This window comes from Rhamphochromis sp. 'chilingali' (assembly GCF_963969265.1).
Source record: "Rhamphochromis sp. 'chilingali' genome assembly, chromosome: 10".
Lineage (NCBI taxonomy): Eukaryota > Metazoa > Chordata > Actinopteri > Cichliformes > Cichlidae > Rhamphochromis > Rhamphochromis sp. 'chilingali'.
In genome coordinates, this window is record NC_137937.1 from 27,497,563 (window position 1) to 27,518,057 (window position 20,495).

At 40.0% G+C, this 20,495-nt stretch overlaps 2 protein-coding genes across 3 annotated transcripts in view; one reads left to right on the forward strand and one right to left on the reverse strand.

The window, feature by feature from the left end:
* The window catches only part of LOC308403626 (LHFPL tetraspan subfamily member 2a protein-like), a 10,378-nt gene extending 5,019 nt beyond the window's left edge, over positions 1-5,359 (forward strand). Inside the window, exons 2-3 of the mRNA XM_080893213.1 lie at positions 2,566-3,265; positions 5,076-5,359. Of these exons, the coding sequence (XP_080749339.1) occupies positions 2,863-3,265; positions 5,076-5,332 (660 nt within the window). The 5' untranslated portion in view covers positions 2,566-2,862 and the 3' untranslated portion in view covers positions 5,333-5,359. The remainder of the gene's footprint in view (positions 1-2,565; positions 3,266-5,075) is intronic.
* Positions 5,360-5,495: 136 nt separating this feature from the next.
* On the reverse strand, positions 5,496-17,278 carry LOC308403624 (secretory carrier-associated membrane protein 1-like). 2 transcript variants are annotated; one of them, XM_080893210.1, is made up of 9 exons: positions 17,057-17,277; positions 16,137-16,217; positions 15,806-15,916; positions 13,852-13,963; positions 12,966-13,094; positions 12,624-12,783; positions 11,866-11,967; positions 11,654-11,771; positions 5,496-10,518 (listed from the first exon to the last, which is right to left on the reverse strand). In XM_080893210.1, exons 1-9 carry the CDS (start codon positions 17,111-17,113, stop codon positions 10,357-10,359), a joined length of 1,032 nt encoding a protein of 343 aa, XP_080749336.1. In that variant the 5' UTR covers positions 17,114-17,277; the 3' UTR covers positions 5,496-10,356. The 2 variants fall into 2 exon arrangements, with proteins under 2 accessions (XP_080749336.1, XP_080749337.1); XM_080893211.1 differs by lacking the exon at positions 16,137-16,217 and having other exon boundaries at positions 17,057-17,278.
* Between the last annotated feature and the right edge of the window lie 3,217 nt (positions 17,279-20,495).

Genomic DNA, 20,495 nt, shown 5'->3' on the forward strand with positions numbered 1-20,495 from the left:
CACATGATTATGTGCGCTTGAAAGAGCCACATTAACACGCATTGATTTTCTCACAATGCACACGCACTTAAAAACACCATTTCTGTATTGTAATGATTTCTATAAATAGAGCTAAAAAGTTGCCTGTGCGGTGAGTGCTGTTGTGTGATATGACTGCCAAATGGTAACGGTGATAACAATAAGGAGCCATTGTGTGTGTGAAGAGGCCTGGAACAATCTCAAGGACTGTAATAGAATAGGGCACTCCCTAAACCATCCTCAAACACATAAACACACTTCAAATACCTGCTTATATTGTTCTCGGTCTTTTCTTTACAGCTACAATTCCCTGAAATTCGGATTCACAGCTCATTCAGACACACTGTGTTTAGATGGGTAGTTTGACAGGTCATCCTCACAATGCATGAGTGAATCTCTAAAACGTTTGCACAGACACTGATGCTTCCTGTTTGCTTCCTGTTTATTTCTGCCATTTCCTTATGGGGCTGAAAACGACCAGTGATGTTGGCGGATCTTCTTCATCTCTACTCAGCCCAGTTGTAATTGAAATGCACTCCCTCTGTTTAACCTCCCTCTGGGTAATTATTTGTAGACAGTGTACTTTAGCTGGAATTTTGTGTGATCTCTAATTAGTGTGTGAGATAGTAGTAAGAGAATAAAGTTCAAGTGTCCTGAAGCACTAAAATTCTGCTCAAGCGCAAGCAGACGAGATGAGATTTAACTAGGAATCTTTAAGACGGCTTCACCGTCCAAGTAAAATCAAAGCAGACTTGTGCACAAACTACAAACACATCCTGCCATGACTTTCAAACACAACAGGGGACTGCAGACATGACTGAATCCCCCTGAACTGAATCACGGCTTAACCGTTCCAAATCTCATACCTGCTACTCAAATGTCGTCATGCTTCGACTTTGTTGTTATGATCTGGTTAATCCTGACTTCACGTGATTCGGTGTAGGGGTAACAGATAATACTTGGTCTGGAAATTCCTGAAGTGTTTTGCCTTGAAATGACTTGGATCGTGACAGATGTGGTGTAATGATTTATCGCCTTTAATTGAGGCTGGAGGGTTGATTATGTGATTCCTGGTGCTGTACTTGGAGTATTCCTGGCAGGTCACCAGAGTGACTTATAGCTCTTAATTAATTTTTTTTTGTGCTGAACTTTTCATCACTGGCAAAATGACACATTCAGCAAGAATTAGAGCAATAACATTGACTCCTATTAGTTAAACAAGCCTCTCCTCCCTTCTATGTGAAAGTTATGGCTCTATAAAGTGCTTGACTAATGGTTTCTCATAACTGATACAGACGGGAGAACCCCTTCTGTCTTAACTCCAGTGGTGCCAAGCTGTGCCAAAAATATTCGTTTGGTTTTATGGTTCCAGATTTTGAGATCTCTGAAATATCTCCCACTCCCTTTGTACAAAAGACATGAATTTTTTTTAGTTCTTTGCTTTTGCAGAACTAGAAAATGAATGAAGGTTTAGTTAGTTTAGTTTATTTTTTACAAAATCTTTAAATATTGTCTGGGGGAATGCACAGACACAGGTTTCCCTTGGATCTACCAGTGAGATCTGCCAAGATAGTGAAGATAACACATCCTGCATATTTTTCTGTATGTATCATGCAGCTGGTTCATGACATCAGAGGGTTTCCAAGAAACTTCATTGCTCCCCTAAGACCAAGGATGCGTCGAGGCCAATCTGGTCACAGCAAGTAAATCATAATGCAGCAACAGTGCCATTGATTGTTGGGACTTCTGGCCATTGCACTAATACAGATTTTATTTCTGTTGAATAAAGAACAAAGAAATGCATTTTGCTTTGCTAAGCTTAATGAAAGCCAGTAACTAATGCTGATGTACATTCATTTATTCAGGCTGTAATTTAAGCAGTGAACTGAAGGATCCCATTGATGTTGTGTCTGCCTGTGACAGCGGCGAGGATATGGCACATTATATTGTGTGATTCTATCAGTGGTTCCATAGTGTAGTGGTTTACACATTTCCCAAGTGAAAGATTAATGGTTTGATTCCAGGAGGAGACACAAATTCCTTGGGGGTTGCATCAGGAAAGGCATCCGGCCAAAAATAAAATCTACCAAATCAAAAATGTGGAGCCACCCACTTTAGTGAATACTGAAAGTGGCTTTTGTTTGATTCTGTCAAATGTGGCATGCTGTAACAGAGTTTTGTACTGCTCTGCGCTAACACCTGCTTAGTGGCAAAACACACAGTTTCTATCCCATTGCAGATAAAATCAACCAGCCAGATGTCTACCATGAGTAAAACGAGGACAGAATAAACTCTGCATTGTGATTCATCATGACTGTTCTAGCACACACTGGGAAGTTTGCCTTATTACACACTCATAACAAGCTGTTTTTGACTTTAAAGTAGCGCTTTGGGAGTAGGTTTTTGGTAAGGATGAATGTTTGATGACAGAGGGTACAAATTGGACACTGTTTGTCATCTGGAAAGCCTAAGGAGAATCATTTGTAGATGTTTCTTACACCCTGTCCTTGTTGTGTTGCTGACTTCAGTGTGTCTCTGTTCATTTAGGCTTGCTGTTCAGGCGGTATCATGACTAAAAGAAGCTGATTTGGTGCGTTGTTGCCATTTGGGATGTCTGAAGCCAAACATTACCTCAAAGAGGAAGAAGGCAAAGAAGAGGTGAGAGAAGGGACAACATCTGCTCTGAGAGGATAAGATCAGCAGCCCATCTGGATCTGCGCAGGGAACCTAACAGACCTTTCTCTTTCTAAGGAAGGGAACTGAAACTCTCCAATAGCTTAAAGGGCTTCAAGAATTTTTATTAAGTTTTTCATCATTGTTTTTTACCTTCTCTGAGCTAAAGCCATGTGCCATGTTATTGTAACGTGCCGTTCCATGCTGTGGACCCTACTCAGTATTGTAGTGGCCTTTGCTGAGCTCATTGCATTCATGAGCCCGGATTGGTTGCTGGGATCGCCTCGGAATGACACCAGCGGGACCAGGGCAGGAGTGGACTCAGAGTACCGGCCATCTCTCGGCCTTTACAACCGCTGCCTTCGTATTGGGACCTCGCAGGTGAACTGTGGGCCCTATGCCACGACATTTGGAGAAGTGGCCAGCGGCTTCTGGCAGGCTGCCATGTTGTTTCTGGCAGCGGGGACATTAGTGCTTGGGTGTGTGGCCTTTATCTCCATCTTCAGCCTGTGTTTTCAGAGCATCCTGAAGAAGAGCATATTCAACATCTGTGGACTGCTTCAGGCTGTTGCAGGTAAATTGTTAATCTGTATGTATGTGTTAAGTATCTTTGTTACAGAAAGTAATCATGTGCCCCCTCCCACCTTCATATATATGTAAACTATGCTCTGAGGACAGCTTCCACTAAATTGAAATGTTTTTTATTTTATGACATAAATAAATTATAGTATGAAAGGGCATATATAATAAAGTTGCTGGAGTAAAACCAGTTACCAGTCAGATTAAGGGGTCACCCCAGAGTATACTAGTATGTAGTCTACTGTTTACAAAATATCAATGAAAACTGATTTCAGAAATTACATATCTAAGTTTTTTTAGGTTTTTATCTCATAGTATACAAAATGAAAAAAAATAAAAAATAAATAAATAAATAAATAAATAAATTCACCATAAAAGGGGTTTCGTGAGATCAGGACATCTTTTTGTAACCATGTAAGTCGCCCTCTGCTGGCCATTTCTAGCCTTCTTTTTTTAAAAAGAAACTTAAATGCGGGGGGGATTACAATTCCCTATGTTTTCTCAGTGAAAAACATTTTTTTTTAAGTGTTCATATTTATTGGTCGTTATGATTTATACAAATATGACACAAATAGATGGTAAATGGTCTGTGTTTGTATAGCGCTTTACTCAGTCCCTATGGATCCCAAAGCACTTTACACAGTCAGTCATCCACACATTCACACACTGGTGATGACAAGCTACATTATAGCCACAGCTGCCCTGGGGGGCCCCAGAGGCGAGGCTGCTGGACACTGGCACCACCAGGCCCTCTGACCACTGGAGCTGGGGCTCGAACCGGCAACCTTCCGAGTACAAGGCAAACTGCCAACTCTTGAGCAACGACCGCCCGTGAAAGATGAAGATGAAGAATAGTTGTTGGATAGGTGGCAGAAATCATACCTCAATCCAGCAAATGGCAATAAAAATAAACAATTAATATACTATAACACAGTCAGGTGTCAAATAAAGTAGTAAAATAGAAACATTATAAACAGAAGGATTTATTAAAAAGACCAGTCTCAATCAAGACAGATTCATTTTTGAGTCCAGACACAAAGTTTCTGAGTTTCCATATATTTACTCTTAGAAAAATAACAAGCCTGCAAACCAACCCTCCATAATTGTTTATTGAATTTAGGGTTGCAGTGGGCTTGAACTTATTATAGCTGACTTGCCATGAGGCTACAAACATACAACAAATACATGAATATAAGTTTTTTTTCTTTCTTCTTTTTTCATTGCCATGAATCTACTGGGTTCATTCACCATTAATACTAGATGTTGTATGTTACAGGAACTGATTTCAAGAATAGCAGTGCTGAATCATGGTCAAATTCAAGAAACTGAGGAGCTGCATATCACTTGCTCCAGAGCTATTGCTAATATGCCAGTATAGCGTCTATCACATCAAGTCTGTGCAAGCAAGGCTGTTCGAGCTCAGTTTTGAAATCATGCCATAGTCTGTAAGGAATGTCAGTACTGCTTTTGTGTTGGCAAGTTACAACATCTGACTTTACAACATCTGATGTTCATCATACTTTCCCAAGTTTATTAATCTTACCACTGCATATTTTGCAATGAATCACACAGGCGGGTTTGACTGCCCAGCTTTATTGAGTAGGTAGTCTGTAATTACGTGATATCACCACTGAGGATGAGGGTCAAAGTTCTCTCCACCCATTACAAATCAGCTCGTCAGCTGAAAAATTGGTGTTGTCTTTAGCAAAGTTGACTCACTATTCTCCCACCTGCACTGCGATTTGTTCAAACCTTCAGCTCTGACATGACTAAACCCCTCATATCATCACCTGCTCTTCCTCCAGGCCTGTTACTGATGGTCGGCCTCATGCTGTACCCTGCTGGTTGGGGTTCAGAGAAGGTGAAGTTCTACTGTGGCTCCGATGCGTTGCCGTTTCGACCATTTAATTGTTCACTTGGCTGGGCGTTCTACACAGCGATAGGAGGAACGCTAGCAACCTTCCTGTGTGCCGTTCTGTCTGCACAGGCCGAGATCGCTACTTCCAGCGATAAAGTTCAGGAGGAGATTGAGGATGGGAAAAGTCTGATCTGCCTGCTCTGAGCCTTTAGAAAACCTGGGAAGCTGCAGAAGATCACCCACGGTGTAATTTCTCTGATGTGGACTACAACTTCGTGGAGGGAGGACAGTTGTTTCTCAGTGGGGATTTTCTTCCCCCCTCGTGATAGTCTGGATAAAATCAGCTGATTGTTGTAAACGGCCTTAATAACACCACCCCCCCCCCCCCCCCCCCCCCGACTTTAAAAAAAAACAATTACTCTCTCGTGATGGAGACTACCTGATGAGCAGTTGAAAAGGGAATAAAATGCTTCCCCCCTTTTAGAACTTCAGTTTAAAAATCTCTGGTAAAGCTGGAGAAGGAGGAAAACTTATATACTTATACTTTTTTTTTTTTTTTTTTTGCTGGAATAGCAGGAGGTTAGTGAAATAAATTGGATTGGCAGTGGATAGGTTTTTAGATTTAACATGTTAAACACGGCCAGAAAGGCAGTTTATTTGTTTTAACCATCATTATGTTCATTCATAGGGTTCGATCACTAACCACTACCAGATTCAACAACTCAAACACCCAGCAACATTCTTGTACAAATATTTTATTAATAATAATGCTTGAGTAAAGAAAATCTGTACTTTTGCCACTTCTGGTGATAGACATTAACTTGAGGTTTCTTAAATGCCTATGTGCTCTGATTCTGTGGTAGCAGGACATTGAGACTCTTTTTAAACGCTTTAAGTTGAAAATCACCACAGAAGGGATTTTTAGTTTCAAAGGGAGCTCCTCCTGTTTAACTGATTGTGTAGCTTAATAACAGTTTGTGTGTGCGTATGCAGAAACAAACAAAAGAAAACAGAGCTCTGCCAGATGTTTCATTGTGTGTGGCTTCGTGATGGGCTAAAGCAGCAAGATGAAGCAGGTGGTTTATCATGAAATACCGTATGACATGCAGAAAGCCATAAACACAAGTCTGGCTTTGTGAAGGTGCCCAAAAGGAAAAGATAAGGATTGAAAAAACCTCCCACTGGGTCATTACACTTCATACCCACTCGTGAGTGATTTGGACACTTTTGCAAAGCTGATTAAAGTGAACCTCCATTGCAGTTTGATGGTTTTCCAATTGGAGCTTATTTTATTTTGCACTCTGCCTTTAAATCATTTCACATTGCTGCATATTGTATTAATTTCTAATTCATCCATTTAAATGTTTCTGTATATGTTAGGATTCATGTGATGCAGTGCTTTTATTCATTGTAGATGTGCAATAATTCCATTAGTGTTGTTTTCTGAGAGCAAGTAGGCAGAATGAAAGTGAACTTGTGATATGGATTTACATCCAAACACATAGTATGACTGTGATTAAATATATACTGTCTGCTATTTTTGTTACATTAACAAAAGAGTATAAGTGGAACACTGTATGAGGCTTCGTGTATGAGAGGGTGATATATCTGAGGACAGAGAACCCGTGCTTAAATAAAGCAGGACTTCTTTACTCTGTGTTAGAAATGTGTAAACTCTGTTTCTACTGTGCCAAGACTTCCTGATGAAACACTGACCCCTGGAGACGGACGGTGGACATTAGCTCATAACAGTGTTAAGAGGCTTGTGAGGTAAATCTGAAGTGATATGAGATGATTAACAAGTTGGTTGTTTTTTTTTTTGTTTGTTTACTGGCAATTTTTAAATTTTATATTAAATCCATTTGTTTAACTTTTGAAAATCTCGTGAATCTTTTCATCTCTAAGCATGTATGTATGATACCCTGCAAACTGTGTCACGGGCTTCGGAGTCTAAGTGGTTCTTAAACTTTTTGTTTAGTATGCCACCAAAAAATAGTAATTTGTATTCAAACATGACCAGTAAAATAAATAAATGAATGGATGTATGAATAAAAAAAAAAAAAAATTGTCATGAGAATGAGCCTACCATCTTGCAAATGGTAGAGCAAGTTTTAGTTAGCTGAGTGACATCTGTAGCACATCTGCTTCAAGGTTTAATTGTATGCTCAGAGATTATCTTCTGCATACTTTGGTTCATTATAACAAGCAGTTACAACCAAGATGTGAGAGTTACTGTTGCCTTTGGTCACACTGCTTCAAGCTGAATAATTCTCCACTGACCTCTGCATGCATCAGCACAATCTTTGCCTAGAGAACTACGGCTCACCGATTTTTCTCTTTCAGTTCATCCTCTGTAAACCTTAGATTGTTGTGTGGAAAATTCCCAGTAAAACGGCAGTTTCTGAAATTCCGAGACCACCTTTCCTTCCTCATTTTGACACAGTTTGAATTTGAGCAGATACCCTTCTCCATGGTCATTCTTAATGTTTTTTTTGTTTTGTTTTGTTTTTAAATCACGGAAAGAGGATAAATTTGTAATTATATAACAAATCCACAATCATTTCTTTGAAATTTTATTTCATGTTAATACCATAAATATACAAAACTCAAACTATTTCACATGCGACAAAGGCCAGACAAGAGTGCATTACTTCTTTTTACACGTGATTTGATAATGGGGATCGATTTTTCAACTTTACAAAATATACAAGTGTCCCTTTCTGGATGAGTTTTTTTCTTTTCTTTTTCTCTGATTCAGTGAAATAACATAGTCACAGGTCCGAAACACAGTTTTGTGTTGGCAAACTTCAAACACATTGTTCTGTACTGCTGACCAGCTCATCAAATACATCAAGAAATTACCCACTGCAGCATGGCTTTGTAAAACAACTGTTTGAAACTATAGATAGATGGGACTCATGTGGGTGTATGTAAGGAAAAAGAATACCTCAAAGTAAAACATGGAAAGGGATCACACCACAAACTGAGATTTGAAAACAAATCTGTATGGACATTTGGTAGATTTCTCACAGCTTTTCAGGACATAGAATAACACTTGAGGGAGCTTATTTTATTTCTTTTCCTCTTTCATACCGACCATAAACACACATCCTCGTACGACAAGCACACCTCTTGCAAGGTCAAGTTGCAAAGTCATTAAACACTTAAAAAAAACCTTTAAATCTAGCTGATGCTATGACAGTGTCATTAAAAAAACCCACACAAACCAAAAAGGAAACAAAATGCAAACAGTTTAAATTACACCATAAATAAAAACATTTTTCTCTTGCGCTACGTTCAACATAAAACAAGAAATGTGCAATGAATTTTGATGAAATTACGTCCAAATCAAAAGAATACTGCGAGAGATCTAGGCTTATTCTTTCAGGACAAATTACCGAGCCTCAGCTAGCTAACACTGACAGCATTTCGTCCACGATAAAGTTCAGGCTATACATTTTTAATAACAGTAGTGCCAGTTATCACCCGTCTTCTGCCATGCACATCTTCACACACTCACCAACATCATGAGAGGTGCTAAAGCACAAAGAAAAAAAATGAAGAAACCCACATCCATATTTCACATCAGTGACAGTAGTCTGTACAACTTGGTGCTGGATAACACTGTTATTATTGTAGATAAATTAGTGTATCATAGTGACGGCACCCCAAGTCCAATCTTCTGTTATATTAATGCTTATTTTGGCTATAAAACTTCAAATGCCAGTAATTCACTACTGACCGAGGAAAACAAAAATGGAGTGTTAGCCTATGTAGTGTACATATACACGATGTCAATGTTTTTTTTACAAGTTTATGTATGCAGGTTAATCTCAGGAAAAATGATAGCTTTATCACTTTATCCAGAACTGTGGACAGTGATTCTTCTGTGAGAAAAGGCAGGTCTGATCCCTATGAATGGTACGCATCCTTTTCAATAGGAAACACGACAGCGGGAGGCCACGACTGAGCGCCTCTGAGATTCATAGCAGCGTTAGTTTTCGAGTATGAGGAGCTACAAAAACAACCGAGGGCCACACAGTTTTTGCGTTAATACACACATAAGGGGAAAAAAAAAGCTAATATTCAATTTTCATTCCCCTTTTCCCTCCAATTTTCTTCTCTTAACCGTCATCTTCTGTCAGGCAGCCACCGAGACATGCAAACAGCCCTCACAGCAAAACCGAGGGAGGATAAGTAGGCAGACATTCACCGAAAACCAGCTCCTTGTAGCTGGGACCAAAAGGAAGTGGGAAGAATGACTTTGCCAAAGACTTAGCTACCTTGGGTGTGCTAAACATGCATGCCGCTATCATGCTGTCAAATCTAGAGATGCTGACCCAGCCCACGTTGTCAATCAAAGTAGCACACAGAGCAGGAAAAAAATGGCTCACCTGGCAGGTGTTGTTGGGGGGGGCAGGTCCTTATATAAGAACATACAGACATTTTCCTATTCTTGTGATTTTTTTTTTTTGTTTGTTTTGTCTTTTACTATAACAAGAATGGTACTTGTCTCACAACAAAAGCACAGATATAGGACAAGGTACCATTTACCTTTCAGAGCTTAATGACGGAGCACTGGATTATATTAAAAAAAAAAAAAAAAAGAAGAAAGAAAGAAAGAAAGAAATCAGAGCCACAATTTTCTTGGAGTGAAGCAGACATTCGCACAGAGGCCCAGCCACTTTCAGTATACGGGCAAGAAAACCAAACTATGTGCAAAACACCACGGTCAGATCACTTTTCATTTATCAGACAGGAAACTGTTTCGGGGTCATCACCCTCACAGAAATAAGGTATGGTCGAGCTGCGACCTTTACCTGACCTAGGATCACCTCGAGGGGACAGACGAACAAGGAGAGTAAAGGAGTGCGCAAGCGTGTGCGATGAAATCTCACACAGTCGGAGCACACCTTGAGTCACTTGCTGGATGTTTTGTGGGATGTGAGCAGATAGTCACCTGACTGAAAAGCTGACCAGGTGGATGCAGGAGAGCTGATATATGATTTAAAGTGAAGATGGACAACTCCGATCGTTTTTTCCGTTATTTTGCTTCACACTTTTTAAGCAAAGTGTGTCGGTGCAGGGCAAACATTCACAAATATTATCAATTTGATCCGAGGACCAGCAGGGCCAGAGTTGTGCATCTCCATTTTTTCTGTGTGTGTGTGTGTTTAAGTATATGCGTGTGTGTTTAAATGAGCACTGAGCACGTGTACCACATCTGTTTATGGATGAGCTTTGAAGGCCCCGCGAGCAGCGTTGGATGCAGCATTGGCTGCAGCGTTGGCAGCTGCAGTCTGAACGGTCTTGTTAGACATGACCCCGGTCGCAAACTCTTGCTGGGCTTTCTCAAAACTAGCACCGGTGGTGCGATAGAGCGCGTGCACCTGTGGAAAGAAGACAAGGAATTAGTTGCAATCAATTTATTTGGTTTAAATTTCCCAAAAGAACTGCAGCACAGCACGATAGGAAAGATGTTTCTCTTCCTGTCCAGTCATAGCACTGATTCTTCTTGGCATACAGCACTATTCTTATTTCTAACACACTACAAGATGATGTAGACCAGGGGTGTCAAACATAAGGGGCCAGAATGGGCTGGGAAAAAAAATACAATCTGGTCCACCGGACAGCTCTGGAGAATGTGGAGAGTGGCATTAATTTCAGATTTTTTTTAAAAACACCAGCAAAGTAAAAACTCTCTGATCTTTCACTATAAACTAAAAAAAGATTTTAAAGAGTCTTTTCTGCAAATTGATAAAAACCTTTGAAATTTTGTTGATTTAACAGTCAAAAAAGCAGTTTTGTAACAGATTTGTTTCATTTACTACAAGAACATTTTTTTATCAAATAGAAAAACTGAGTCACACTGTGGAGACTGCACTTCTTTTTCTTTGTTCTAAGCCATCACAAGGATTAAATTTATAGTGAGAGAAAGGAGGAGATACACTACTAAAAGGCCAACTTAGGATCATAGTGGGCTGTAGTTTTAGATCCCTAGTTTAGATGTTTCCCTCTTCTCTGTCCACTTAAGTCTTCTTTATTGGCAGCCATCCTGGCAACATTTGCGGGCACTTATTCCAAGCTAATAAAACCAAAGCCCCAATTAAAATGAATGGAGAACGAGCCATAACTTTAATTTCGGAGGTCAACTTCACATAAAAACTGAATTGATTGAATCTTCATTTACATTTGATTTGGTGACTTTGCCCAAAATGCGAAATACAGAACATCATGACCTCGTTTAGGTTGCAATCCAGAGAGCAGATATTATAGAGTACACTACCCTAACTCTTTACTACAGTTACAAGTAGATCTGTCTGCCACTGCCCAACTGGCTCTCATATTTCCCGCTTCAGCTGTCGATTTGCTCGGCACTCCTGCCATCTTTGGCATTCCAAAATTCTCCCACTGATTTCTCAGAGTGCCACATCTCACTTTTACAGCGTCTCTATTGTCACAGCAAAACCTTTTACTAATAATATCCTTTGTCACTGTAAGGATGCCGTCTTTGTGTTGTGTTACCTTTTTAAACATAATGAGGGAGCCCACAGACAGAGCAGTAAAGAGGGCTGCGATGAGTAACATGATGATTCCTACAGGGATACTGGTGTTCAGGCCAGTTAGAGCTGCAATCCAACCACTGGCAAGACAAAGAAAAAAACCAAGATGACAATGTGATCTTCAGTGCACACTGATCTACGGTGCCTGGATCAGCTCAAGTACAAAATACTCACCATGTTCCCCAACCAGTGATGCCAATGGTTTGTAGAACGTGAACTCCAAACTGACAGATGTAGACGAAGAAGAAGACAAAGAAGCGGAACGAACTGTCGCTCCTACGGTGGAAAAAAAAAAGAAACGGTAAGAGAGCAATGTGGAGGGAATAAAGTCAAACTGTGCCACTAGTTCATCCTCCATCAAACATTAATTACTTAATCCTTCCCTCATTCTCTCAAAGCCTTTATGCGTGAAATAGTTGAGTGCATGGTAAGAACATGGCAAAGTCAGCTGCCCAACTCTTTTTACCAGTTTCATATTTGGAACACTATTAACTTTATCTTAAGTTAATTTACGTGTGTTAAAAGGAAGGTGCACATCTGTTCAGTTTTTATAGAAGCTGAGAGTTTGTGATGTTTGAGAAATGCTGTGTGAGCTTGTTCTTCTGGGCACACAGAAGTGGGACTTTAAATCCCTGAGCTGCTCCTTTAAGAAGAAGACAGGCAGTAAGTGTTTTTATTTAAGATAGCCTTGATCGGCCACAGACACAGGAGATAAAGCAGAAATGATTTTGGAGAACATACCTGTAGGTCTGTGTTCACCTAGACCTACTCTCCCAATCTCTTTTTTTGGTGTCTTTTTCCAACCTTCCTGTGTATACAATTTATTGTATTTCAACTATAAAAACTGAACCCACATATTTATAGAGACTTAGACCCCAAATATCAGTGGAAAGGCAGTGTTCTTCTTTTTGGTTTTTCATGTTTCAGCTTACCTGAAAGCCCCGTAAAGCGGTCTGTACCAGCAGACGAAAGAACATGGGGTAAAAAGCAGAAACCAGAGCATAGCCAGGCCAAAATCTACGCCACGAGTTGGATCCACACAGAACCAGGCCAAACAGCCAAACATGTTCACAAAGAGCGTGCCTGCATGGACTGATAAACAAAGATGACAAAGAACCTCAGATTAAACCTAAACTTATACTAAGCAACATTTTCTATACAGATTCTTGTGAATGACCAAACGGTTGATGTTTCTTAGGTAACTTGCATCATTAACCACTTGATGTGGTTAATTTAGAAAGAAATTGATGAGGTGTGCTAAATAGTACACTTACACATCCAAAGGTTGTACATAATCTTTACAGTCTTCTGGAACTCTACAGGGATGTCCACTGCAATGTCGTGGTAAAAACATGGACCAACAGGGAACTTCTCCGGTAGTGGAGGCCAGTTGTTCTTCCGCCCTGCGTGGAGAAACGAAGCAGTGGTTGGATGTTGAGCTTTTTCATCTAAATCTAAAATATTATTAAATATACTAACAGATTTGTTTGCAAGAATCTTAACAAGGCAGAAAAAAATACGTTACAAGTTATTATCACCACGGACATTATCCTACAATTAGTAAATGTGAATAAAGTATGAGTGATTGACATGAAATGTTTCTTTCATTCAGTCTATTCAATTCTACTTCAATTAGATTTGTCCTATGTACATTTAAACATGAACATGCACTACAACATTATGCCTTCTTAATTCAAATACAGAGAAATACTTTCTTTTACGTTATAAAACTGTGTTTGTCAATCACCATTTATTTATTTTATGCAACTTGTATTAAATTTCCAATTTTGTAAATCAGACATTCACTAAGATATATAGCTTGTGTGTCGCTTTCACTCCCATCCTGCACCACACGCACATACACATGCACTCACACACAGCAACACACTTTGGTCCATTTGATCAACTGGACATTTTTTGGCACAGTGCAAAACTTAAACTGGAACATTTCCTGTTCCATACTTGTGTAAAACTGTACCTGCACAGAATTAAAATGCTCTTCACAAATTGTGCGCCACGCCCGATATGTTAGTGTCAAGGTAAGAAGTCAACTTTTAGATCAGCGCTGTTGCTAGTCCAGCTCTGAGTGGGACCCAGAATTCAGACTTTGAGGTTGAAGCGTGCGAGTGATTCAAATGGGTAACTGATGGACTGACTGACCTCCGACGGCTCCGTGGGACTGTAACTCTCTCTCTCGACGATCGAGCTCTGCTGCTTTCTTCTCCAGCTCTTCCTGCCTTCTCAACAACTCAGCCTGAGCACGCGCTTGGTCCTGAGACAAACACAGATGTGATCTTAAAGCTCACAATCCAACATCTGACAGAGGTCAGGTATGACATGAAGTACAATGATGTAAGTAAAGGTTTTGTCACTCAGGGAAAGCTCAGACATGTTAGTTTAACAAGGGAAAATACGGGCTCTGATTTTAAAACGTATCAACAACTGCAGTTCACTCACTTGCCTCTAACAGCTAGTTCTATACAACTCTAAAGTGATGCTACAGGTGGAAAAGGGTCATTAAATGGATCCACACTATTCAAGACAGTGACATAAAAGGGTGCAGGAAACGTTAAATGAAAAGGCAGTACCTCATTACGCCGCTGATAGGCCATCAGAAATCAGATAAGTATATGAAGACCAAGAGGAAAGGACAGAGTGTTGTAGTGTTGCAAGTATGGGGACAGTTGCACATTTTTGGTTCTTTTTCAATTTTGATCACCTTTAACACATAGAGCCCAAAGTCTAGGTTCTCTGGGACTCGCTAGCCACCTTTAACTCTTCTTTTTTGTACACAGGGATCTACAGAGCTAGCTAAAAAAGGATATTTGAACACTGCTGCTTTTGCTAGTCTGCAACAGAAATGCTGGTTAACTAAAGCGACCCACCATAGAAAGCAGTGCCTCTCTCTTTCTCTGATGGGAAATTGTAAACAAGCAGGTGGGAAATGAGACAGACAGCTGCGCAAACTAGTGTGAGTTTGCAGCCCACTCGTATCTAGGCTGTGTCGAGAGTGCAGTAGCTTATAACCACTTGATTGGAAAAATGTACAACTACATTCTGCACAGACATGTAAGGAAAGACGTCTGCTGTTGGAGAGACTGCTAACATTAGCCCATGTTTTCAAACGTATCCAGCACTGTGTGTAAGATGTGCAAAGTACCACTTATTCAGCAAGATTAAAAATACTAGCTTATTTTCAAAGAATGTGATTAACAATGCTGTGAGTAGCTCTTAAAAACATAAGCAGTATTTCTATTAATAATGTTTAAGTTCTACAGTCCTAGTTGACTCCCTTGAGTTTTTTCTCAGACCAGTAAATTAATCTTTCTGAAAAGTCTTTAGTCTGTGGAAACTTCAACATCTTCCCTCTAAAGTGCATTTTAGCTGCTTTGACTGTAAATTCAGGTTCATCCCGTTGCTTCTGTCAGCAATAAAATCAAAGATTAATGTCAGAGTTAAGAGTTCCCTTGGGAGCCGTATAAACCCCAATAACAAAACCTCCACCATTCTTCACAGGTAAAATTTGAGACTGAAAAAACAACGCCATCAAGCCAAAATTTTCTTTGATTTTTTTGCGTCCTTCTGGACCTTCTGTTAATGAGTATCCTCAGCGATGCAATGATCTACACATTTGTGCTTCTTGGCCTAACAGGTTACATTTCCATTTTTCTTGTATAGGCCTGCTTTTACAGAATAAATCCAGCTGTTGATGTCCACCTCTGTCTGACAGATTTTTCTCTCTTATCTACCTCACTTGCACTCTGACCCTCTTTACTTGTCATACTTACAAAAAACTCCATCTCTTCATCAACTCCAAGCTAGACATTAACTGATGTTAACACACTGCTTCCCAAGAAATGTTTCACAGCCATGTTTTCAATTACTTTTCAGCACTTGCACATTGGGCACTGTGTGTTTAATGGCTATAACACACTCACGGCTCTTTTTATATTATTAACTTAGTAGAAAGATGAGAAAAAACATAGTGCGACTAACCAAATATGTTTAGTTTGAATTGCAAATGACAAAAACATGTTGACAACCTAACTGAAACAAAAAAATGAGAAGAAAACTGGATGTGAAACATGTATATAAATGCTCCTGTGTGTTTTACCTGAGTCTGTTGCTGTGAGTAAGCTGGCGGCTCTTCTGTGGGCTTCATGATGGCAGGCTGTGTGTTCTGGGAAGGTGCTGGAGTAGATTTGGGGGTGTTTCTTGGGGCTGCCTGTAATCCAGCAGAGATTCTCTATGTTAATATTTGTGCAAGCATTAAGAAAAAGTGTAATTAGGCCACAGTCATATTTTGTCACTGAAATCCTCTGTGACTGAGAGGAGGAGGAGAGAAAGAGGATGAGGGTAAGGGATAAAAACGAGGTCACTGACTAAGAAGCACTTAAACGCATGCATGCACACTACTCATCAATGAAGTTGCCCGTAAAGCTGACCGTTCTGGCGTCTGTGAAGGGGTTATACTCCTCCAGACCACCAGGAGGGGCAGATCGTGTCACCTGGGTCACCGAAGGATCCTACAGGGCAGAGAGGTCCACATAGGAATTTAGGGAGTTAAAACTAAAACTGCAAGACCAAAAGCTTCATTCACAAGATGCCGTTAGACGGTCTTTAGTTTCTGAAAATCAGCGGTGAGAAGTTTACATAAACAACATGTAAATATCTCACTTTAATGATGGTATTCTACTAATATTAAGGCTTTCCACCATGTTTTGTGAAAAGCTAAAAACGCGCAAGTTTAAACACCCTGATAAACACAGCTTCAAGTAAAGGGGACTCAACAGTTGCTTGAAATTAAAGCCTTAAGATTTCTGGAAGCGTGTGGTTTATAAAAGGTGGAATAAAATACAAGCTGTAGCAGAAATTAATAGCTTGTTCCCTTGCTTAACATCGAAAACAGATGTACGTGTCTGTGTTTCCAAAATATTAGTCTACATGACTGCAAAGGCAGCCAAATGTTTGCTGGATACTGTGAAAGTACATAACACTGTGATATGAGCACAAAAATGCACCTGTCCTAAGCTAGCCACCCGGTAAACTGTCCATCAAGCTAGCAGTGGCCAGCGAGTGTTTACAGACGGTGGGCAGAGCTAATGCTATCCAGCTAGCTAACGTTGACATAATGTGTCTTTGTTCTCAAATGACATAATTCCTTTAAATTCGTTTACAATAGATATCCCCAGCAACAGTGAATTGTGACCATGTAATTATTCGGCACTCCCTCTACAAAACTATCGAGGAATAAAATTTGATGATTAGCTCATTCTGCAAGCAGGGATGCTAAAGTGAGTTTGGCCTCAGTGGGTTTTCAAGCGTATACTAGCTTGCTTGCTTGCTAGCTAGCCGTGTCAGCTACCTGAAAAGGATTGCTGAAATCCGGGTCTGCGAACGGGTTGCTGTCGAAATCGGACATTGTGTAGCCTTTCTAACAAGAGTTTCCTGTGTGCGGGAACTCCCCGATTCTCCAGGGAAGACTCAGGTCCTTTGATTTGACTGCTTCTCTCTGCCGCCTGCAGTCTTCTCCGCCTCCTGCTGATGGAGACCCCTTGATTAGCAAGTTAGCCAGTAGCACAAAAATGGCAGGAGAAGAGAGGATGCGTGATTAACAGAACGGTCTACGTCACTGTTTCAGCACCGCGGACAGCATGATGCCCGGGCAGGTGCGCTACCTCTGTACACAAATGTGCAGAGCACTGCACGACACACCTCTGGTGTATTGTATTGTTATGTACTGTATTTGTGTGTTGGACTGTGTGTGAGTATTTGAGACTTAAACATGGAAGATTACAAGTTCACATGTTGCATTCAGTCTCCGTATTTCCAGAGTACAATGTGCAAAACATACTACATGAGAGTTTACTGATCACAAAGTTCATCCAGTCCTCAAACTATACGCAAAAGCTACTGCCTGCCTTTATGGCAATTTGTTGTATTTGTGTGATGTTATGTAAGTATACAGATGTTTACTTACTGTCTGCAGAACACAGGATCCATCTGCATCATGCTGAACTGATACAAATTCTCTGACTAATAATATAAGGAAAATCTCACTCTTACATTGTAGACTCCATATCATGGATTACTGTACTTAACCCATTGGAGCACCTATTTGAATCGGATGATGATAGTTTAATTATATGTTTCTTTCCGTGTGTGCGTACTCTCCTACGTTTTGCACATATGCATTAAAATGGATGCTCCATCCATCCATCCATCCATATTTATCATTTTCTGGGTTGTGGTGAGGCTGGAGCCTATCCTGGTTGTCATGGAGCTGAGAGGTGGGATACAAAATTTGCCCTGGACAGTTAGTCTGTCACAGACTCAGGCCCAAGCCAGGCAGTGGATTTAAACCCAAGACCTTTTTGGTGTGAGGCAACAATGCTAACCGCCTCATCACATGCAACAAGTCTTTTTCACTTGTTAAAAAAATTATAAAACTTTGACCCACTACAACATTGGTGTTTATCTTATTACCTGTAAATAATTAATAACTAAGAATGATCCAAAGAAACCGACCTTTTGCTTTTATTTCAAGTGCACCTTACTTTTCTAATTTCTTCCACACTGAATTACATTTTCAGTAATGCTATGTTGCTTTCAATGCAGTACTTTGAAATTAGTTATTACTTTTAAGCTCTCAAGATTATTTTCATAGCGTGCCCATACCCACATAGCCATACAATAAGTTGTTTCTATAAATTATTTCTATACAATTAGTTTTTTAAATTATTTTTCTTTAGTTGCCAAACAAAGAAGTCAACCTAAACTTGTGGGGCTGCTTTTACTTGCGTTTTACAATTTCCACCTTTGTAAGATGTAATGGCCAAATCTTTAATTCGGTGTACTGATGAGAATGTCTTCCCAAATTAAAACTTCACCGCCTCAGCGCAAAAGTGGAACTAAAAGGCAAAACCTGCACACACGGGCTAATGTGAGACAAGAAAAGATTTTTTTTTCTTACATCATCCTTGTGATCATTCAGTAAACTACAATATTTGAGCTCCTGTAGGTCAAATACCAACGCAATCTCCTCCACTTGATGATTATGATGATTACGTTAATGATGATAATGATGATGAGGATGGTGATATATGGAAGTGTCTGCTGCTCACTTGGTCGCTTGTGCCTGTGTGAAAGAAGTAGAGAGGAAAACCTAGACTGCCTTTTTCATGATAAGTAACAGTGACCTCTTTATCTGGAGCAATCCCAGACAATTTACTGGAAATCATTTTATCTCTCTTGTCCACATATAAGAAGTATCAGCCCCCCTGAGAGCTCCTGTGGTGTGTGTTCATGTGTGATTTTCTTCACTGGCTTCAAGATTCAGTTATATGTCAAAAATGCCCACTTGGGGGAGCTACGATCCAAAAGGTCTCTTCAACCCCGTTTCGCAGAATCCTTTCTCATTTTCCATCAATTTATTTTCATTCAAACCAAGGGTGACCATGTGAAGAACATCAGATCAGTTGACAGCCTGTAAATGTGATTTAAACATTTAAGCACCATTTACCCAGATTAAGTTTCAATTGAAGAACAAATGCTATTAGGTTGAAATCTTACAGTATGTTGTAAATGATGGTGGTTAAAATATTCCCTTTTCACTGTTTGAATTCAGCTGCTCATTTTTAAACAAAGGCAGCGCGTTTCTTTAGTTTTATGGCTGCTTATCATACAACCGTTAAATGAAACTAATGGGTTTTTGTTAATAAGCAGCTAAACATTTTCATGGCAAGTTAATGTGCTTTTTTGCTTTATATACTGTACCTATATAATGTTTGTGTGGATGAACTCTAGATAAACACAAAGTGAGAATTCATTACAATTCAACTTCAGTACACACACGCGCACACACATAAATGAGCATCGGTTCCTCCCCTAATCTTGTATTAATGGACCCAATCACAGAGTCTATGAATAATCAATGGCCAGTGGTCTGCAACCGCAGTGCTGAGACCTTGAGTGAAACTGAATTTTCCTAATAAGACACACACACACACCCACACACACACACATACAATCACACCTTGTGGACCTAATAAGCTCTAATGCTCTGTGGGTTGAAAATACGTCACATGGTTTGTTTGCTGTAGAATGTGAAAGATAAACATGCTGTGCCAGGATGTGCAAACTGTGTGCATGGACGTACTCTATATGTGTGTACAGGGGAGGAAAAAGGTGTGAAAAGAGGGATCTGTCTGTCCTTGTCCACTTGTCCACTGGCCCTCTAATGCTGCTTTCCATAGATGACTCTGTGAGGAAACAACCACTTTGGCTAATAGCTGCTACATTAGTCTCTTAACCAGCTGGTCATGGCCATTTAGAAATGTTCATTAGGTCGCAGACCAGAGTGGATAGGTGAGATAGTTCACTTCACACTGTTGACTGTAGAAAGACAGGAAAGGAGACAGAGAAAGAGGAGAGAGAGAGAGCGAGGAGAAGGGCAGACAAACAGACGGTGAGGGAGAAACAGAAGCAATTTACTGGCCAACATGACGACCAAGTGTAAAAAGCCACAGATGCAATTATCGTCATATTGCTCTGAATAAGAACCTTGTGCATAATTAGATCTCATTAAGGTCTATGAGTGTTATTTTAGGGCTCTGAAAGGTTGGATAAGCAGCACTTGATATTATGGCTTATTAATGCTGCAACATCTGGTGCCATTCTGGCAATGGCCTGACAATGTCTAAAGGGGCTGAAAAAATTCAGTATTCAACTGATGTTGTGACTAGATGGTAAAATACAATGCATGATCTGTTATGCTTATCCAAATATAGGGCTGGAGATATACT